The sequence below is a fragment of the Anopheles merus genome, chromosome 3R (assembly GCF_017562075.2).
Source record: "Anopheles merus strain MAF chromosome 3R, AmerM5.1, whole genome shotgun sequence".
In the NCBI taxonomy this organism is placed as follows: Eukaryota; Metazoa; Arthropoda; class Insecta; order Diptera; family Culicidae; genus Anopheles; species Anopheles merus.
In genome coordinates this window covers 11631368-11649298 of record NC_054084.1, presented here as the reverse complement: position 1 = coordinate 11649298, position 17931 = coordinate 11631368, and the positions used below count along the sequence as shown (strand labels likewise).

Genomic DNA, 17931 nt, shown 5'->3' with positions numbered 1-17931 from the left:
TTGATCCGGCCATTCTACTCCCGCCGTCTTTCGCGAAAGAAAGAGAGAGAGAGAGGGTAAGCAGGATGCAGTTCAAGACGGAGTTTCTAACAAAGCAAGCCAGACAGACGCGGCGAAGTACCGAGCGAGACACGTTCCATTACTTACGGCAAGCGATGGCTTCCGTTTCCTATTCCCATAGCAACGGTATTTCACTGTAGTTGTGTGTTTTTTTTCCAAGTTGTTTTGCTTTGTTTGGTGACTGCTACAGGAGCGTTGCCATCGTAATGGCGTCCCGCTTTCGGGCTGGTTTTTGTGATAAAAGTTCAGTTTGTCCGGAAGAACAAAAAAAAAGCATTGGAAATGCTTCAAGCAGATATAAAGCCATACGCTCGCATTGATGTTTTATGATATTTTCATTACATAAAACGCGTATGGCATTTTCCCACACAACAACCAAATACGAGCTGTAACTAACCTTTTTGCGCTTAACAGCACACGACTCTGCGCGTTCACACAACGATGCACACGGCCCCCGAAAGATGGTGCAACTTTATTCCAATGCACGGGTTTTTTTTTTACTATCAGCACTTTTTTCACTTCTTCACTCTTTCTCTCTTCTTTTTCTCTGCAAGCACTTTACACTTCGCACAGACACACTTTAAAATGGTCGCTGACCTGAAATCGAAGACATATTTTTACGGTTAAAATGGTACACCCCGCTCCCCCTCACACCACCGTCACACACCCAAACACACACACTCAACACACAAATGCTAAAACGCAGCAGCCACAAGCCTCAAAAAAACGATTTCTCAGATTTTCAGAGACCCCTACCACCTCGGCCCTATCTTCCCGTGGCATAAAACAGTTAGCGTCGACACAAATCACTTATCGGAGGAGGGAGGGAGGGGGAAGACACAGAATATTGATTCGGCACGATATTCCGCTTCACACCAACACTCACGGGGGTAAGGGCTCGTCGCGTGCGCTGTATGCAAAACCTGCTGCTGTGTATTACTTTGCCTCTGAGGGTCGCTCACACCTGCTGCTGTTCGAACACACGGACGCTGCCCGAAAACACAATCGGGTTGCTATAGAAACGGCTTGCCGCGCGTGGGAAAAGCAAAGGTACGCCTAGAAATGGATTCCGGAGCTGTGTCTGCAGCAGCGCTGGGCTTCCGCTCGCGAGGAAATGAACAGTACGAATGGTTGCGTACGCGTGTCGTGTGGGCCCTTGAGCGAGCTGTTCGCTGCAGGCGGCGTGCAATTGAACTGAGAGAGAGAGAGAGTGAAAGAAAGTGAGAGAGTGTGCTCCTCGTACGACGAGGGGCGTATTGTCGAATTCGTTCGAGATCGTTCAATCGGTATCATGAACCAACATGTTCACTTTCGACTTTAGGCGGGAATTCAAACCAAAGATTGTTTTTATTAGGCTTTCAAGTTTCTCCTAAATTTCAAATTGAAGCATTTGGAACAAACAAACAAAGGTTTCAAAACTGCCAAAAAATGTGGAATTCTCCTTCGCTGAGAAAAGGTGCAAAGCGTGGTCATGTCGGCATTTACAGACTTCTGAGACAGTTTTTCCCATGATAGTTTGGTCGTTTCTCTAGAATTTTTAGATGCTTCTCGGGCTGTCTTAAGGCCGGGCTACATTGACCGTACTCCGTAGTGTAATTTTGATTTTCCACTAGCGCATCTGGCGGAAACTGGTGGAAGCTTTTTTTGGTCGTCGAGGGAATGGTCATGCCGGATCTCAAATTTAAGTTGTTTTTTTCATCGTTTTTTGATGCGAAAATGGCTGAAATACTTGCACAACATATTTATCTATCAATTGCATAGCTTTTCCAGACCAGTTTAAGTAAAAAACATGGAAAAATAACATATTTTCTGAAGCAGCAAAATTTCTGATTGGCAAAATGCTTCAGTCAGCCGCCGCCAGATGCGCTAGTGAAAATCGAAATTACGCTATGGAGTACGATCAATGTAGCCCGGCCTTTAGAATCGTACCTCGTTTTATTGAGCGTAGGACGAACGCAAAAAAATGATGAAATATCTTTAACATCATGATAAACTCTGCATTCACCCAACCAGTCAAATCTTGCTACATAGGAAGCCACTTCAGAAAATATGTTATTTTTCCATGTTTTTGTGTTCTTAAACTGGACTGAAAATGCGTTGCATTTGATATGTAAATGTGTTGTGCAAGTATTTCAGCCATTTTCACATCAAAAAACGGTAAAAAAACTACTTAAATTTGAGATCCGACGAATGGCAGTGCCTCGATGACCAAAAAAAGCAAGCAAAGATCGCCGCCAGCCCGCTCTTTCTCTCTCTCTCTCTCTCTCTCTCTCTCTCTCTCTCTCTCTCTCTCTCTCTTTCTCTCTCTCTCTCTCTCTCTCTCTTTCTCTTTATCTCTCTCTCTCTCTTTCTCTCTCTCTCTCTCCCTTTCTCTCTCTCTCTCCTTCTCGCGTTCATCTGTTCATTTGTTTAATTCATTCAATCTCCATTGCACGTGTTCTTTTCGAACGTAATAGCAACAGCGGTAAAATAATCTCACAAAAAAATCAAACATCTTTAATTTACAAATTCAAACAGGACTGCTTTACTATGACCTAGCCTTAAGAAAAATCATATAAATTTATAAAAATAAACGGAGGGTTCAAAATGTGTTCATGCGTAGCGGAATTTGGGGCAAGTGTGCCATACGGGGCAAGAGTGCCACCAAGCATTTTTCCTTAAAAACTTTAGTTTAATGATCAATTGTGTATACAGTTGGTTGCTTTCCAATGACAAGGTATTCTGAGCCTAATTTCATACAGACCAATCGATTTTTCCCATTGTTTTAAACTGATTTATATTGAGTTTCAAAATTGAGCAGAATATTATAATTTTTTAATCCAACCAAATAAGCTCTCAAAAATCATGCGAACAATCAACCGAGAAAATATTTACACCACCGTATAGCTGAGAAAACGTGAAATTTTTTGTGGGTTTAGTTGAAAAAAACTTTCTTTTTGTCACTGAAAAATTCAATTTTAAAAAAGTTACAACTTTTGGGGCAAGTGTGCCATCTCTGTTTGGGGCAAGTGTGCCACCATCTTTCATAGGCGCGAGCTGTCAAAAATGTAAACATTGTTGTAGCGTGCTGCGGAATGGTGCGCTATTGTGAGCGGATTTCACCCTGGAAAAACAGAACAGTAACAAACCATATTGTGGTACAGTTTGTGGTCAAAAAGGGTTCATTGAGGACTAAATAGATGTAGGAATACATACACTAGTGGTACAAACGTAATAATTTCCAATTATCTAAGAAACACGGTTATTTTAACCAGGTGGCCGTCTTGCCCCATACGACTGGCACTCTTGCCCCATAGCCCAAAAAACAACGTCTTTTTGGACCCTTTTTAAAACGCTTCAAAAACTGTTTTGTTTGCACTTTTTTCAAGCGAAACTCATTTATAAGGGAGGAAATAGATGTAAAATGGTTATGAGATTTAAATCGGCTTTTGAAAAACACGTTTTAGTGAGTTATAACTTGAAATGCTTAAGGTGGCACACTTGCCCCAAGTTCCGCTACAATCGATTTGCTGGCAGCACTGCTGACAACCACATGGGAAGCTGTTTGTTATTGTTTACAGTACCCGCAGCGGCTTTTACATAACTGTCAACATCCAGCATGCTGCGACCGACTCACCGGCTACCCTTAATTTTACAACGCTTTCGGCATGCAAAAACGCATTGGGTAAGTGGAGGAAAAGTGGACAACAAGCAAATAGTACAATTACTAAAATCACCCCTCCATGAAATTGCATTTCCAGTCCGAGCTGCGGAAGAAACAGTTCCCCAAGGACCGGGCGCTGGAAAACTTTGACGATTTCTACGGCTCCGTGTTTGGGGCACGATGGAAAAGCGTCCGGATAGCGCTGCAGTGCGAACACAAGTACATCGCACTGGTGAACCAGTTCGGCGACACGGAGGACACTATCCGGCTGCTCCAATCGGACGGGGCGATAAGCTTACGAGACATTTACATGGCTCGCAAGAGCGCACTGGCGAACGGCGAAGAGCAACAGCAACAGTTGACCACCGGTGGTACAGTGTTCAAGATGGGCGACCGCGTCGCCGCCTTCCAGGCGAATCAGGAGCGTTCGGAAACGGACAGTTTGTACCGGGCTAATCCGAGTGCGGCCCCCAGCAGCTTGAGCACATCGAACAGTGGGAGCGATTCTGCCGCGGAAGCAAAGGTAGTCGATTATAAGCAATCGCTCGACAAAAGCTTGAAGGATGATTCGGAGATCGACTACCAGCGCATGGTCGATCCGGCTGTTGGTACGGCAGCGGCACTGCACGAGTTTGTGCCCGCCTCGAAGCTTAAAGGCATGGAGGACTACGTGTTCGAGTCGGAACACTACAAATACTACAGCAACAGTACCGATTTTCCGCTCAAAATCGAAATGGACGAATCGTTCACCATCCCGGAACAGCTGCACCTGTACACGTACGAACGGGCGAACGTGTCCACTTTCCGCAGTCCCCGCAAGTGTAGCACGGGGGTGTTGTCGCACTTCCTGTTCGATGGAGCTTCCTGTTTGCCCCCGCTAGCGCTCAACGTGCAGCCGGGCGATCGGGTGCTGGATGCCTGTGCGGCACCGGGTGGCAAATCGTTGCTCCTGCTGCAAACCCTGCACCCCGGCACGATGGTAATGAACGATATGCAGGAGAGCCGCTGCAACCGAATCCGCCAGCTGATGCGCCAGTATTTGTACGATTTCGACGAGAAGTGGAAGCAGAAGCGCTGCTTCATCACGCAATCCGATGCGCGCAACCTGCAGGAGTACTCGATGTACGACCGGGTGCTGGTGGACGTACCGTGCACGAACGATCGCCACTCGGTGATGGAGAACGATAACAACATTTTCAAACCGTCGCGCGTGAAGGAGCGGCTACGGTTGCCCGAACTGCAGGCGAGCATTTTGGGCAATTGCTTGAAGCTGTTGCGGCCCGGCGGAACGCTCGTGTACTCCACGTGCAGCCTAAGCCCGGTACAGAACGATGGTGTGGTGCATATGGCGCTGAGCAACGTGTTCAGTGAGATCGGAATGACCGTTACGATCAAGTAAGGCACGCTTGGAATTGGGCAGAGAAAAGGACTAAAATAATAACCTCATTTTCCTGCTTTCAGAGACCTCAGCCTAATGATGCAACCGCTGACGGATATCTTTAAATTTGCAAACCCGACCACACTCAAGTACGGGCAGCTCGTGCTACCCTTCCTGCCCGCCAACTTCGGACCAATGTACATCTGCAAAATGGTTCGGAATGAGTAGTAGTAGTAGAGAGAATAGATGTGATGGATAGGAGAGGCTGCATTTATTATTGTTAGCCTTCGAGAGTAAATGAAGATTCACGCTTTAAGCTTCTTTTTCTTCGGTTTGGCTGCGATCGGTGCCGGTGCTTTGAAGACGGTACTGAAAGTGAAAGAAAATGATGTGAGCACTCCATAATTTGATGAATATGGAAGTCGTCACTTACTGGCAGGTGGTACAGATGGGACTGAATTTGCAGAAGATGGACAAACAAACGGAGCAAACGTAACCGATGTCGATCAGCTCGCGGTGGCAGAAACATGCAGCACGGTAGTCCACCTTCACCGGTGGCGGAAGGACGAGCTTGCAGCGCATCTGCGGATCGGGCAGGAATACCCACTGGATAGGAAAGCACGTAAGTTCGTTATTGATTACACTTTCAACCCCTGTATCTGTACTGCTATACCAACCAAAAGATACTGTAGAAAACCCTCCAGCTGCTCCAGCCGAAGGTACTGCCCGCCGGTAATATCGCACCCTTGCTGCAGCAAACTGAGCGCCTTATCGAGGGCACACACATCTACAACAACGCCCTGCTTTTGTGCGGTGAAAAACACGTTCATGTAGGTCATGTACTGTGACGCACACTCATTACTCCCGGTGACGACCAGCACACGCGAGTTAATCTTCGAACCGGGTGCTTTGTTGCGATTTATCTGGACACAAAAAAATGTGGGTGAGAAAAAGCAGAATAGCACCGCAATAGGGCAGCATTAGTTACCCGTGCAATGTAACAGAGTGCCATCGACATGCTGCCGGCCAGCAGGGACTCGGTAGGTGTCGTTAAAGGTGGCGCAGTGTTGATCATGTGCGCTAGCTTCTGCTTGATCGTTTTCTCCACCAGTGTAAACACTTCGTACTGCCCGTCGACCTGCCGGATGTCGAGCGGTTTGCCGGGTGTTGGGTACAGGAACTGGCTGCAAATTTGGGTAGAATGAAAGGATGAGTTATTACTAGAACAATAGGACTAATCACGCCATTCTTACGTCGCATGATGATGGCAGGCCAACACTGCCAGCTTGTTCTGTGCCTTCTGCATCAGGTGTGCGTTCGCGAACGCCACGATCGAGTCGAGACATTGCGTGAGGTTGTGCGGCTTCTCGCGGATTATGCGCTGGGAGGGATTGGTATCGAGCACGATTACCAGCAAGCTGGCGTCTTTGTTTTCTGTAAAGCACAGTGAAATTGTTGGTAAGAAGGTAAATTACACTTAAAAATGGAACAATTGCTACGAGCACGCACCGTCCATTGCGGCTTCCTAGTTGGTTTGTTTTGTTTATGTTCGCTCGCCAGTTTGACAGCTGGATTGGAATAGTGGGTGCTCATTGGTCATTTTATGTAAACTTTTTTGTATATTATATTTTAATACCATTACAAACTCATTAATTAAATATTGTTTTATAAGCACACGAAATTGTGGAATGATTCTACGGAAATGTACGGATTTTCTCATTATTTTACGTTTTTTTTATTTCTCAGCGCTACCACCGTGTTTTTGGAATTGGCTGCGTACTTTTGTGTTACTTCTGCAGCCAGTGTAGAAAAACGTGGTCCATTTGAATTAAAATTTTGTTTAACGGTATTTCTACTTATCTTGCTAAGAAAATTGTAATCCGGATCTATTCTGTGAACTACATACCACTAGTGATGGGTAAATACCATTTTTTCCGGAGTCGCAATCATCAATAATTGTCTGAATGACAGTCATTTTGAGAATTAGCAATTGTAACGTCAACCTGAACTATTCGCCCGGACGCTACCGGACTCGTTCAGACTCATTCAGACCCATCCTGGCTCATCCGGACTCATCAGGACTCATGCGAACTGATACGAACTTATCCGAACAGATCTGAATCGATCCGGACATATCCGGACTGATCCGGAGTCGAATCCGGCTATCATCCGGAGTCGGATTCATATTTCGCGCACCGGCGTCGGAGTTGATTCATGACTGCGCTCCGGATTACCCTTCTTACCACATCATTACCACGAAAGGACACATTTTCATTTAGTTTGAACTGTCTTTTTTATTTAAAATATCACAAACTAATGCAAATATGGGACAATCGGGACACTGAGGGCGCTTTAAAAAAAAAAAAGGAGGATTGTAAACATTACCATAAGTATGACTTGAATATGACCCAAATAATGACTAAACCCCAATGTATGCGATAGCTTAGTAGCACTCTTAATCTAAATCGAACTTGTTGTGTTGTTTGACGGCTGCAGAAGGCAAAATTCAAAAATAATATTAAACAAAAAAAAACTCTGTAAACTGATCGCTCCAAACTCCCTTCCAAAACGCAAACGCAACATGAAGCTTAGCATGATGATTCTAATTCTATTCTGTTGCTGTTGTTGTGGTTGTAGTCCGGAGGCGAGACTGGTTGCTCAGTTTGAGCAGATGGCCATCCCGCTCCAGCCGGAGTTGGAAGATAGTGTTGGCACCGCGAGAAACTCTTGTGGCTTTTGATCATCTTCAAATGATACCTGCAAGTAGAATTAACAGGCCCATTAAGTTAGTTGATAACGGAACAGGTATACGCTAACGGCCACGCACCCAAGTGTTCTGCAGAAGCTCCCGATGATGGTGAGCGTCGGAGCAGATCTCCGTCAGCTCGGAGTTAAAATCGATCAGCAAGCTGCGACATTCGCTCTCATCCCGCTGCTGCCCGCCACTGCCGTTCGATTCGTTCGATGCACCTTTACGCACCAGTTCCTGGCTACCGCGCAGTTCCCGCTCCATGCGCTCCTCCAGCTCCTTGCGCTTGCGTTCCGCGTGGAACTGCTTGCTCTGCCAGATCTGGAACGCACGCTCGAAGCTGCGCGCCACCGTCAGCGTGACGGTTTGCGCCATCTTGCGCTTCTGGCACAGGAAGGCATGGCACACGAGCGGTCCCTCGAGGTTGATCTCCTCCGCCGTGCGCCGGAAGCACATCTCCTTCACCTCTGCCTCCGAGCCGAGCGTGCAGCCGACGAACGCAAACACGTGATCGTGGTTGGCGTCGGCCGAGCAGTACGAGATCTGGTAGATCGACACCTGGAGCAGCGTTTCGCCGGTACCGGTGTCGATCATCTCGATACCCTTCGGTGAGATCGACAGTGAGACGCGTTGCAGCTTCTTGTTACCTGTCGGAAAGAATGCATTGAAATTGGATTAGCTTAAAGGAGCTTGTGGAATTCCCAAGTTGACACTAACCCTTGGCTGCGGTTATGATGCTCTTGACCGCTTCCGCTGTTGCATTCTCGGACCGCGGAGTAGGGACGGGTGTGTTGCCGAGGTACTTCACGCTGTAGCTGATGGCTTCGTTCGAACCGTCCTCCAGTTCGTCGTGATTTTCGGAAAAATCTCGAATACTGTTCGCTAACGCAAGCTCCTCGCACAACTCTGCAAGAAACAAAGGGAAAGACAGGTTCATGCAATTAGTCATTTTGTGCGCTCACAAGCAAAATCGATGTAATTATGTTCGCTTTAAATTGTTTGCAAAATTCATGTAACCACATTCCGTGTTGCCACATCGGACGAACGATAATGGTTGGAATATTAAACAACCTGTCGCTTGGCTATCGCTCCCGTTCGCTATCGAGCACCGAGCCCCCCACCAAATGTAAATCAGGTCCGTCAGATTGGCGCTTTCAGGGCAAAATTGGCGCCCGCACCGAGCATCAGAGCACATAGAAAACCTGACACCCGCCGTTAATGATGATAACCACACACACACACCGTTTTGCAATCACGCCAGTCCGCGGCCGGTGCCGGACATTGAAGATTGATAGAGTGCTGCTCCTGCCAGAGCCCGTGTTGGTCGTGTTGCATAAGCAATATCAGCTGCAGCAACTTCGGAGCAGAACATGCACATTTATGCTGTTGGTGCTGAAGCTGGTATGATAAGTAACTGAGAGACCTAAAGACAGCGCCATAGTGGACACGCCACCAATGACTTTGTTGAAGAATGGAATGGGGGATATCTCCCATTTCATGGAAAACTTGATCGATTAGATAGAGTGGATCGACTTTTCTTTTTAGGGCAGGTCGTTGTCGATCATTTGTCTGCAACTGTATCAACAATTTAAAAGCTGTTAATATGCAAATTATGATTATAATCAACGATTGCAGTTGAGTTAAACTGCGCAAGGTGAAAGTCTTCAGGATGTTGAAAGTAGGGCTTGGTGTATTTATGGATAAGACTCAAACGCACATCCTGTAAAATGTGTTACTCCAATCACGTCTTATCACGATCTCGCGTATCATGTTGAGTCTCTCTTTCATATTACGAATAACGAATCGAGTATGAAATCAACCATACGACAAGGTATGATTACCTTTAATTTATTTGACTTCATTCATGAATATTCTTGGGCTTGAAACCTCTGGAGCATCAATGGAGCAGGATATTTACAGTGCTTCTCATAATTTTGGGACACTTTTGTAACTGTTTCTTACGATGGGAAGGGAGCTTTATGTCACAAGAATTGGACTCTGCAGCACCATTTTTTGGACAAGCACATCAGATATTCCTATAGCATGCCAAATAACCATGTCGCTAAGTACGGTGCCGAAGGGTCTAACTAACGTCACACAAAGTTCACTTCCCAGCAGAAAGAGTCTGGAAAGGGTCCTAAAATTGTAAGAACCTACGAAAAAACTCATGAATTACCTCAAAATTTATCTGTATGCCTTTTCATGATGTCTAAATTATGAAATTTTATTTGAAATTAAAAAATACAATCTATTCCAGAGTTACGCGATTGATGCGTTCCGAGGACATCATCATCGTATCTCACTCGGGCAAATCACTGCAAAAGCGCTCCACTTGTTCGAGTGAAGCTCGGGCAAATCACTGAATGGGTTTAGCAAAAAAAGAGGAATTATTATTGTGTTTGATAATTGTTGTCTCAAAATTGTACCAATCTCACACATTTAGAAAACTGCGTATCACCAAATCCTCATATTTCGAGATTCCTCGGAACTCGGGAACAGAAAGAACACATGATTCTGAAATATTGAATGATTCACGAAATATATTTCTTTCTACTTTCTGACTCATTCCGGGTCATCCTACAAGATTTAAAGATCTTAATGTTTTACAAAAAGAAGAATTTGAACAAATTTTGAAACTCTGAATTTGCTTACGGGAAAACGGACTGATACGGTCTAATTCCAAATTTTGAATCTTGAAAATTATAAAACAACAATTGCTCTTATCTTATCGAATTGTTCTTGAATACTCATAAAACCTTGAAAAATAATTAACCCTGCCTTAAATCACATATATTTTTAAGTCAACAAAATTAATTATTAACCGTAATTGTCAAATGTAGATTTGTGATTTGTGAAAGATTCGCGAATAAATCAAATTGTTCGATTTTTATATTCTACAGTATAAATTTATTAAATTTTCATGACTGATTCATCTGAATGATGAATCAAGAATCACGAATCAAGTCAACGAATATGTTTTTAAGCCTCAAAATTAATTAGTAACCGTAATTGTCAAATGAAGATTCGCGATTTGTGCAAGATTCGCGAATCAATGCTATTATTTGATTGTTTACATCCTAGAGTTAAATTCTCATGCCTGATTCCCCTGAATCATGAATCACAAATCACGAATCAAATCGCTTATGACACGGCTAACTTCAAAGGCGGCACCTTTTTTAACCTTTAATTGTTTTAAATTCATCTTGTAACACATGCCGGTGAATGATCTTTCTAGAATAAAAAAAAACGAGATTAATGAACTGCATTTCCATTGACCCCAAAATTCGAACGATACGCGGATGCAGATACTGCCGGCTGCTGCTCCGATAAGCAATTCTTGTCCAGTCAGCCACCCAAACCCATCGCCCATGGTAACACTGCACCCCAGCTCAGCATTGTGCATCCAGTTCTAGTGCGTTTGCCGATAGGTTACATTCATCCGGGCAAATCTGTTTGCTGAAGTAGGAACCGGGGCCCCGCCAGGGGAACCGCAACCGTGCAAAAGGTGAACAAGCTTCAGTTAACCTTAACCATCAACAACGCAACCGGCCCGGGCTGTGGATTATCAAATTCGGGGCCAGCGACTCTCCGATTGTGTGTTTACCGTGCATCCATGATTCATGTACAACAGGCAAGGCAACGTTTTCCTCCGATCAACGCTTGGGCAGCTTTCCCCTCGTTGGCGGTGCCGATTGTTTCCAGCCATTAGCCGTTCAATAGATGATTGCGTTTGAATTGAAGACGTACAAATGCTTTTGTTTTGGAACGGCATGCCGCTTGGGCAGCACCAAAGAAAAGCCGGATAACTGAGCGTGTTTGTGTGTGAGAGTGTGGAGAAGATGTCCGCTAATGAACCCATCCGTCGAGGCAATCATCCCCTACTCGAACGCATAATCATTTGGTCAACCCACTCCCCCCAAAAAAAAAAAAAGGAGGCAGTTTGAAGCGTTCCTGCTCGCGCGGTTACGTTATGTTACCCCCATCCGTGAGGGGAGGACTTGGGAGTGAATTTTTTTCCGCCCCAGGCCGGCGCCTGTATGCTGCTGAAGCCGATGATTTGATTCATTCACCACCCCGACACACATCGGGACAAATGTATGCAACTGCGATCCACCACCAAATCGACAGGCGAATTGAAGTGTTTCGCTCCCAGAACACGCGGAAAACGACGGTACACGACGTGACGCGAAAAGCACAAAAATTCAATTCATTAAAGTGTAGCGCAACACTAATGTGCCATTAAGGTGCAGCAAACCAACCCCGCAATGCCATTCGCGGTTTGGATAGGAGGAATTTTATGCGTTATGCGTCGATCGTGTGTAATCATCGGCTTCTTCACGGTAGCGCATTAAAGCCTTGCACTAAAATCTTTTCAAACTTCATTTCACGGTTCACTTCACAGGTTAACCGATTTAGGTGGGCAAGTTTTAGTATGACTGCGCTAAGGGAATGTGCGCCTAGTGTGTTTGATTGCTTTAATGAAGAGCCTTTTAGGAGGTTTGCAAACTGAAGCGAGTGTGCCAATTTCATGTAAGAATATTGTTAGACGCTGTCGATCGTTAAACAAGGTTAAATAGCCTTGGTAGTTTGTAAAATGATATTTTTTTGTCAATACCGTGTTTAATATAGGCCTATGGATAAGTTGTCTGAGAATGGCTGGAACAATTAGGCTAGCTTCGTATAAATCTTTTAAGCGATGTTCAAAATGAAAATAAGCCTTTTAAAATAGTTTAATTATGTTTGTTTCAATGGTCTGTAATGCATTTTTCTATTTGGGTTTACCTAAGAGCGATTTCCACAACATGTACATTCTCATATGGATTGATCAACTCCAATTGGATTTGTTTTGAATATTGGAAATTCATGAGTCTTGGTTGCTGGGAATTATCTGCTATGATGAACTAGTTAATTTGGCCAGATTACAGGGCTACGCAAATACATTTCAAATATTCCCTTTACTGTAAAGAGTGCACCGAAAACAATGGTCTCGAAACCCAATTAAAATGAGCTACTTATGACCATCCCTTAAGAGCCCGAAAACCAAAACCAAAATCCACACTGGTCCTGACACCAATACATCAACTTTTCTGGTTCAAGACCTAATGCCCAAGACCTAATGCCTGCAGGACCTGCACTGAACCTATTATTTATTGTTTATTGTTTACCTATGCAAGTTCTGGAACCGATACTGAGCCCAATCCGAGCCAGGAACCAATACTGATCATACGGCTCCTGGAACTTATGATGAATCCTGTCCTGAAACCTATCATGAACACATACGGGTCTTGGAACCTATGATGATCCCATACCTACCCAGCAACGTATCATGAACCCATACCGGTCCTGGAACCGATCATAAAACCATATCGGACTTGGAACTGACATGATTACTCATAAATCCATACCAGTCCTGGAACTGAAAGTAAATCCTTAAAAGACCTGGAACTGAGGGTGAACCCATACCGGTCCTGGAACCGATCATGAACCCATACTGATTCAGAAATAGCTCCCAATTTCATTTATTTTCAAAAACTGTGCCTGGAACAGGATTCGGATTCGGATTCAGAAGAATACTTGGTTTGAGCATGTATCCGATGAAATTCCAGTTCTTTTCTTTACACGACATGAACTATACGCTTTGTTTTTACGTAAATGATACTGTCTTAGTGTATTTTCGTCTTCCAATACAAACTCCTGTCTAGAATTAGGATACCTAAATACCTCCGCCTCTGATACTTCTGAAAAAGCTGTTTCATAATAAAACTGTTCTATCCCTTCTAGACTGAGATGAATCAATTGCACAGATACCAAAGTACCGGTGGACATAATTCCTTTACCAACACATTAGGATTTCAATGTCATTGAAAGTGGACAATTTTCCTTATCTTAGTCGGATTTATCGTTTCCTGATCTGTTAGATGAATATTTGTTTAATTCAAATAGCAAAACTAACTTATTATAGCAACCTAAGAACGTTTCGTTAACGATACAAAGCATCTGTTCATACTAGTTTGATGTATAATTTCTAAATGATATTTTAGTATTACAGCAAAAAGGGTAATAAATCAAATACATTTAATTATTAATTGTTTGAATTCTTTTAAAACCCTGCACTCACGCTAGTAATATAACACAATTTTTCGTAAATTTTATATAGAAAAACACATTGACATCAAATGTTGCCTTCATCGCAGTTTCGTAGAACAAAACTATTGGAAAAAACACCTCTATTGCTCCTCCATTATGCGCAATTCACTGCGAACAAATTCCATTTAACTCGATCTGCGTACAATAATTTCTTGCCCCTTTGCCCGAACCCACTCGCTCTCAGCTCCCCATACTCACTCTTGTGCTTGGAGCTATTTTTCCAGATGCTCTTGAAGAAGGCCATCCTGTGCTCTTGTGCTGAAGGACGCCGGTACAAGAAGAAAAAAAACAACACTACGATGAAAATCACACCGAAATGCGTCGTCCCTCGCTCACTCCCGCTCGACGGGTGTTTCTTTTCCGTTTTCCGTCCGAAAACGGTTTCGATTTATTGATGACGGCACGGCACACGTGCGCGTCGACGCGACTCGAAGGTCCTTCTCCGATCGCGACTCGAACACGCACACACGACAAACCTGCTGCTTCACTGCACTTTGGTTCACTTTGGCGCACGCAATGACACTTCCCGCGCACTGTATTCGCTCCCTTTCTTTGGGGTGGGGTGGGAAATTCACCCCACGGATAAAACGAATCACTGGCGGGGTGTGCCCAGCCCAGTTCGATCGAACACCAATGAACAAGAGCAGCAGGCGCTGCCGATCAATAATGCCTGCTGAAAGGGGTTGTGCTGGCAAATGGATCACTTACAAACACATATACAACGCACACATACGCACACACACACACACGCACAATACAGATCGCTGGTCTCTCTCTCTCTCTCTGCTGGGTCGGAAAGTTTCACTTTTAATTTATGGACTTATAAATCAATTGGAAACGGGCCGCCTGCCGAGCCACCCCGTTTTATACACCGTTTTGCGGATTTCTCGTAGATTTGCTTATGTTTCGCAGCAAATGTGTGAACAAACTGCTAGCTGGGATTAAAAACAGCTGTCGTTTCAGTATTGCTTGTCATTTGCACTTAAATTCTGCAAAGAAAATAGAAGAAAAACATATTAAGCTTAAATTTGGTGTTTGGTTTTAGTAGGCAGTATGTTTTCCTCGACTTTGCTCTCGAAGGCACAAAGGGATAAAAATAGGTGTGTAGCGCTTTTCCACCACACCAATCAACTAAAGGAAAAAGAGAGAGAGAAAGAGAAAAAGAAGCAGCCGTACGTGATGGAGGCAATGTCCAATCGAAGTAAGCTGCGCCAAGCAGGATCGAAGCCTCCCTGCTGCGAAGCAGGACCGATGCACGGAAGCAATTACACTAACCGCACAAACCTTCACACATTCACACGGTTCACGGGTTCCCTTCTAGTGACCACGAATCACACACGAGCAACAAAAAAAAACAGGCCTTTAGCCGCACATGCCCACCAGAATAACAAGCGGACAAGAATAACTGTTTGGTGGTTGAACTTTGATTCTTCTCTCGGAGGGTGATGCAAATGAACATCAGCTCGAATTAAAGGACGACACGTCACGGAAGGACAGAAACGTCACCAAAATAACCGCCAAACCACGTACCGAACGGGCTGGAATCTGAAGGAACGCACACACCGAACAACACACTAAAACTGCACTCCAACACAACACGGCACAGCACCCGCCGATTGCTGGGCCTTGCCCGCCTGAGGTTGCCCGTAGTAACTCACCCCCTCTCTCCACCCGTTTACAAGGAAACCAATCCACCTTTTCCACCACCAAAAAAGCAGAAAAAAAACAACATCAAATCATCCAAGCGTGTTACGTATCGCGGCACTCGCGCAGTGGAAAACGAAAGGAGAGCGCACGTGCATCGAACCCCAGGAAACGGTGGAAGGGAGCGGTGAAAAAAAGCTCAACCCGCGCGAAGAAAAACCCTATCCCTCCCCCTCTACGCTTTGGCGCTTTTCTCTCACACCCGCTTTGCTCTTACCGTGAATAAGTAGTCTTCTCCTTCTTTTGCCTTTTTGCTTCGCGCTTTCGTTTCGCGCGCGCGCTGCTCTGTTTCGCACGACGTGAGCTGGCTGTGTGGCCCTTCCTCGGTGACGGACGATCGTACAGTGAAGCGGTTGGATGCTGCGATTTCCTCGCGAACCCGGTCCCGTGCGATCGGTCGGGGTTGGACTTTTCCGCGGCAAACACTAACACACGCGCGACATGTGACGACACAGTGTTGCGCTTAAGCGAGTGTGCGCGCGCGGATTTGTTCTTGCGCGCTGTTTTGTCTATTCGAATGCGCGCGCGTGTGTATCAGTGTGTGCCTTTCGCCAACAGGGTGTGTGTGTGTGTGTGTGGGTTTTTTTCTTATCACCTTACCCGCTTCCTTTAGTGGGTGTTTTGTGTTTACTTTTTCTTTTTGATTCTATCCGCATAGTCTCATGCTTTGATTTTTTTGTGGGGAATGTTCCGGAGCTTTCTTTTGCTCTATGTGATTGATTTTGAACAGATTGCTAATGTTAGGATTATGGCAAAAAATACAAAATAAGAAGAAAAAGAAAAAAAAAACAAAATTAATAAAAAAAAATACAAATGCATTTTTCCTCTTTTTGTACATCGCAATGTCGTGCAACAATGGAAAAGCATTAGTGATAGTAGTAGTAGCAGCAGTAGTACTAGTAGGAGAAGTAGTAGTAGTAGTAGTAATAGTCGCAAGAGTAGTAGTAGTAGTAGTAGTAGTAGTAGTAGTAGTAGTAGTAGTAGTAGTAGTAGCTGTTGTTGTACAAGTTGAAGAAAAAACGAGTAAAGAGATGGAAGAAGAAGGAGAAGATGAAAATGAAAAGAAAAGAATAAGAAGAATAATAAGAAAATGAATATCAGCAATTAGGAGAATAAGTAAATAAGAAGAAGATAAAGAAGAATAAAAAGAAGAAGAGGAAGTTAAAGAAAAAGAAGAAGAAAAAGAAGAGGAAGAAGAAGAAGAAAAAGAAAAGGAAAGAGAAGAAGAAGTAGAAGAAGAAGAAAAAGAAAAAGAAAAGGATGAAAAAGAAGAGGAATAATAATAATAAAAATAATAATAATAATAATAATAATAATAATAAGAAGAAGAAGAAGAGAACGAATCAACTAAAGATGAAAAAGAAGTAGAACAAATAGAGAAAATGAAACAAATAAAAAGGAGATGAGTAAGAGAACGATAAGAAATATAACAGCAGGAGGTGGAACTAAATGAAGACTATTAGAATTAGGGACTAGAGAGAAAATAAGTCTAGTAATGGAACCAAGAAACAAGAGAAAGGAAGAGAAAAATAAGAAGAAAATAGTAATAATTTATGTCTCATTCCTAACAGATATTGTATGAAAAATGAGTTCTAAGAGATCAACGTTTCACATTTAACAGATATGGTAAATGATTATCTATTATTATAGTAACCATATGTCATCATGTTCTGCAGATTATTTGGGTTTTATCAAACAATTCCTAAGTATTTTTGAAAAGCTAAACGCTGTTGAATAAGTGCGTATAATCATACAAATCGTACAATGAACTGCTAAATTAAAAACTAGATTATACCTCATTATACCTGTTGTTTGAAATTGAGAAAGGAACTCGGCATGATGCATTTACCTCGCTAATAATCTTAACATGAGTTGCGACTCTTCATTCCGCTTCCGTGAAGTTAAAAGGTTGTCGATCAACCTGCATCGATCAGTCATTCGATCAGTTCATTCTTTATGTTACAATGAAACCCGGAAGCGTTTTATGAAAAGAGGCAACAGCATCAAAGGTTTATAGTTCGAATGAAATAGTCACAATTAATATAAATATGTTTTATCGTCAAAATTTATCAACAGATCGATCGTTTAATTTAAAAAAAATCACACTTTATGTTGATGTTTATACATTTTAAGCTCTTCCGCCGTAAAGCTTAATTATGTGCAATCACCTAAAACCACGCTTTATTTAACAATTTAACAAAAACAAACACGAAACAGATTGAAAGTGTTTCCACAAAAAAAAAAAAAAAT

General features: G+C 43.6%; 4 protein-coding genes across 10 annotated transcripts in view; 1 reads left to right on the top strand and 3 right to left on the bottom strand.

The window, feature by feature from the left end:
• LOC121596309 (CD63 antigen-like) overlaps positions 1-1205 on the bottom strand; it is an 86453-nt gene extending 85248 nt beyond the window's left edge. The window contains exons 1-2 of one of the 3 annotated variants that reach the window (XM_041921137.1): positions 947-1205; positions 458-657 (exon numbers count right to left, since the gene is read on the bottom strand). The gene's annotated coding sequence lies outside the window, so the exon portion shown is untranslated. The remainder of the gene's footprint in view (positions 1-457; positions 658-946) is intronic. The other 2 variants (XM_041921138.1, XM_041921139.1) reach the window with 2 other exon arrangements.
• Positions 1206-3612: 2407 nt separating this feature from the next.
• On the top strand, positions 3613-5688 carry LOC121598076 (5-methylcytosine rRNA methyltransferase NSUN4). Its single transcript, XM_041924612.1, has 3 exons — positions 3613-3724; positions 3801-5098; positions 5165-5688. Exons 1-3 carry the CDS (start codon positions 3659-3661, stop codon positions 5307-5309), a joined length of 1509 nt encoding a protein of 502 aa, XP_041780546.1. The 5' UTR covers positions 3613-3658; the 3' UTR covers positions 5310-5688.
• Positions 5331-6635, bottom strand: LOC121598078 (general transcription factor IIH subunit 3). The gene is made up of 6 exons (XM_041924619.1): positions 6591-6635; positions 6335-6515; positions 6070-6265; positions 5759-6004; positions 5515-5687; positions 5331-5450 (listed from the first exon to the last, which is right to left on the bottom strand). Exons 1-6 carry the CDS (start codon positions 6595-6597, stop codon positions 5387-5389), a joined length of 867 nt encoding a protein of 288 aa, XP_041780553.1. The 5' UTR covers positions 6598-6635; the 3' UTR covers positions 5331-5386.
• Positions 6636-7378: 743 nt separating this feature from the next.
• LOC121598077 (low density lipoprotein receptor adapter protein 1-like) lies at positions 7379-15989 on the bottom strand. 5 transcript variants are annotated; one of them, XM_041924614.1, is made up of 5 exons: positions 15899-15989; positions 14176-14966; positions 8548-8736; positions 7909-8477; positions 7379-7838 (listed from the first exon to the last, which is right to left on the bottom strand). In XM_041924614.1, exons 2-5 carry the CDS (start codon positions 14219-14221, stop codon positions 7740-7742), a joined length of 903 nt encoding a protein of 300 aa, XP_041780548.1. In that variant the 5' UTR covers positions 14222-14966; positions 15899-15989; the 3' UTR covers positions 7379-7739. The 5 variants fall into 5 exon arrangements, with proteins under 5 accessions (XP_041780548.1, XP_041780552.1, XP_041780551.1 ...); XM_041924618.1 differs by lacking the exon at positions 15899-15989 and adding an exon at positions 15508-15547; XM_041924617.1 differs by lacking the exon at positions 15899-15989 and adding an exon at positions 15253-15498.
• Positions 15990-17931: the final 1942 nt, after the last annotated feature.

Excerpts from the sequence above, each read along its gene's own strand:
- LOC121598076 (XM_041924612.1), top strand. The coding sequence starts at position 3,659 with ATGCTGCGACCGACTCACCGGCTACCCTTAATTTTACAACGCTTTCGG. Across the intron at positions 3,725-3,800 it reads GGCATGCAAAAACGCATTGG|TCCGAGCTGCGGAAGAAACA; the intron begins GTAAGTGGAGGA and ends TTGCATTTCCAG. Across the intron at positions 5,099-5,164 it reads GGAATGACCGTTACGATCAA|AGACCTCAGCCTAATGATGC; the intron begins GTAAGGCACGCT and ends TCCTGCTTTCAG.
- LOC121598077 (XM_041924614.1), bottom strand. The coding sequence starts at position 14,221 with ATGGCCTTCTTCAAGAGCATCTGGAAAAATAGCTCCAAGCACAAGA. Across the intron at positions 8,737-14,175 it reads AAATAGCTCCAAGCACAAGA|AGTTGTGCGAGGAGCTTGCG; the intron begins GTGAGTATGGGG and ends TGTTTCTTGCAG. Across the intron at positions 8,478-8,547 it reads CATCATAACCGCAGCCAAGG|GTAACAAGAAGCTGCAACGC; the intron begins GTTAGTGTCAAC and ends TCTTTCCGACAG.
- LOC121598078 (XM_041924619.1), bottom strand. Across the intron at positions 5,688-5,758 it reads GTTTTCTACAGTATCTTTTG|TGGGTATTCCTGCCCGATCC; the intron begins GTTGGTATAGCA and ends TTTCCTATCCAG. Across the intron at positions 5,451-5,514 it reads CCCATCTGTACCACCTGCCA|TACCGTCTTCAAAGCACCGG; the intron begins GTAAGTGACGAC and ends TTTCACTTTCAG.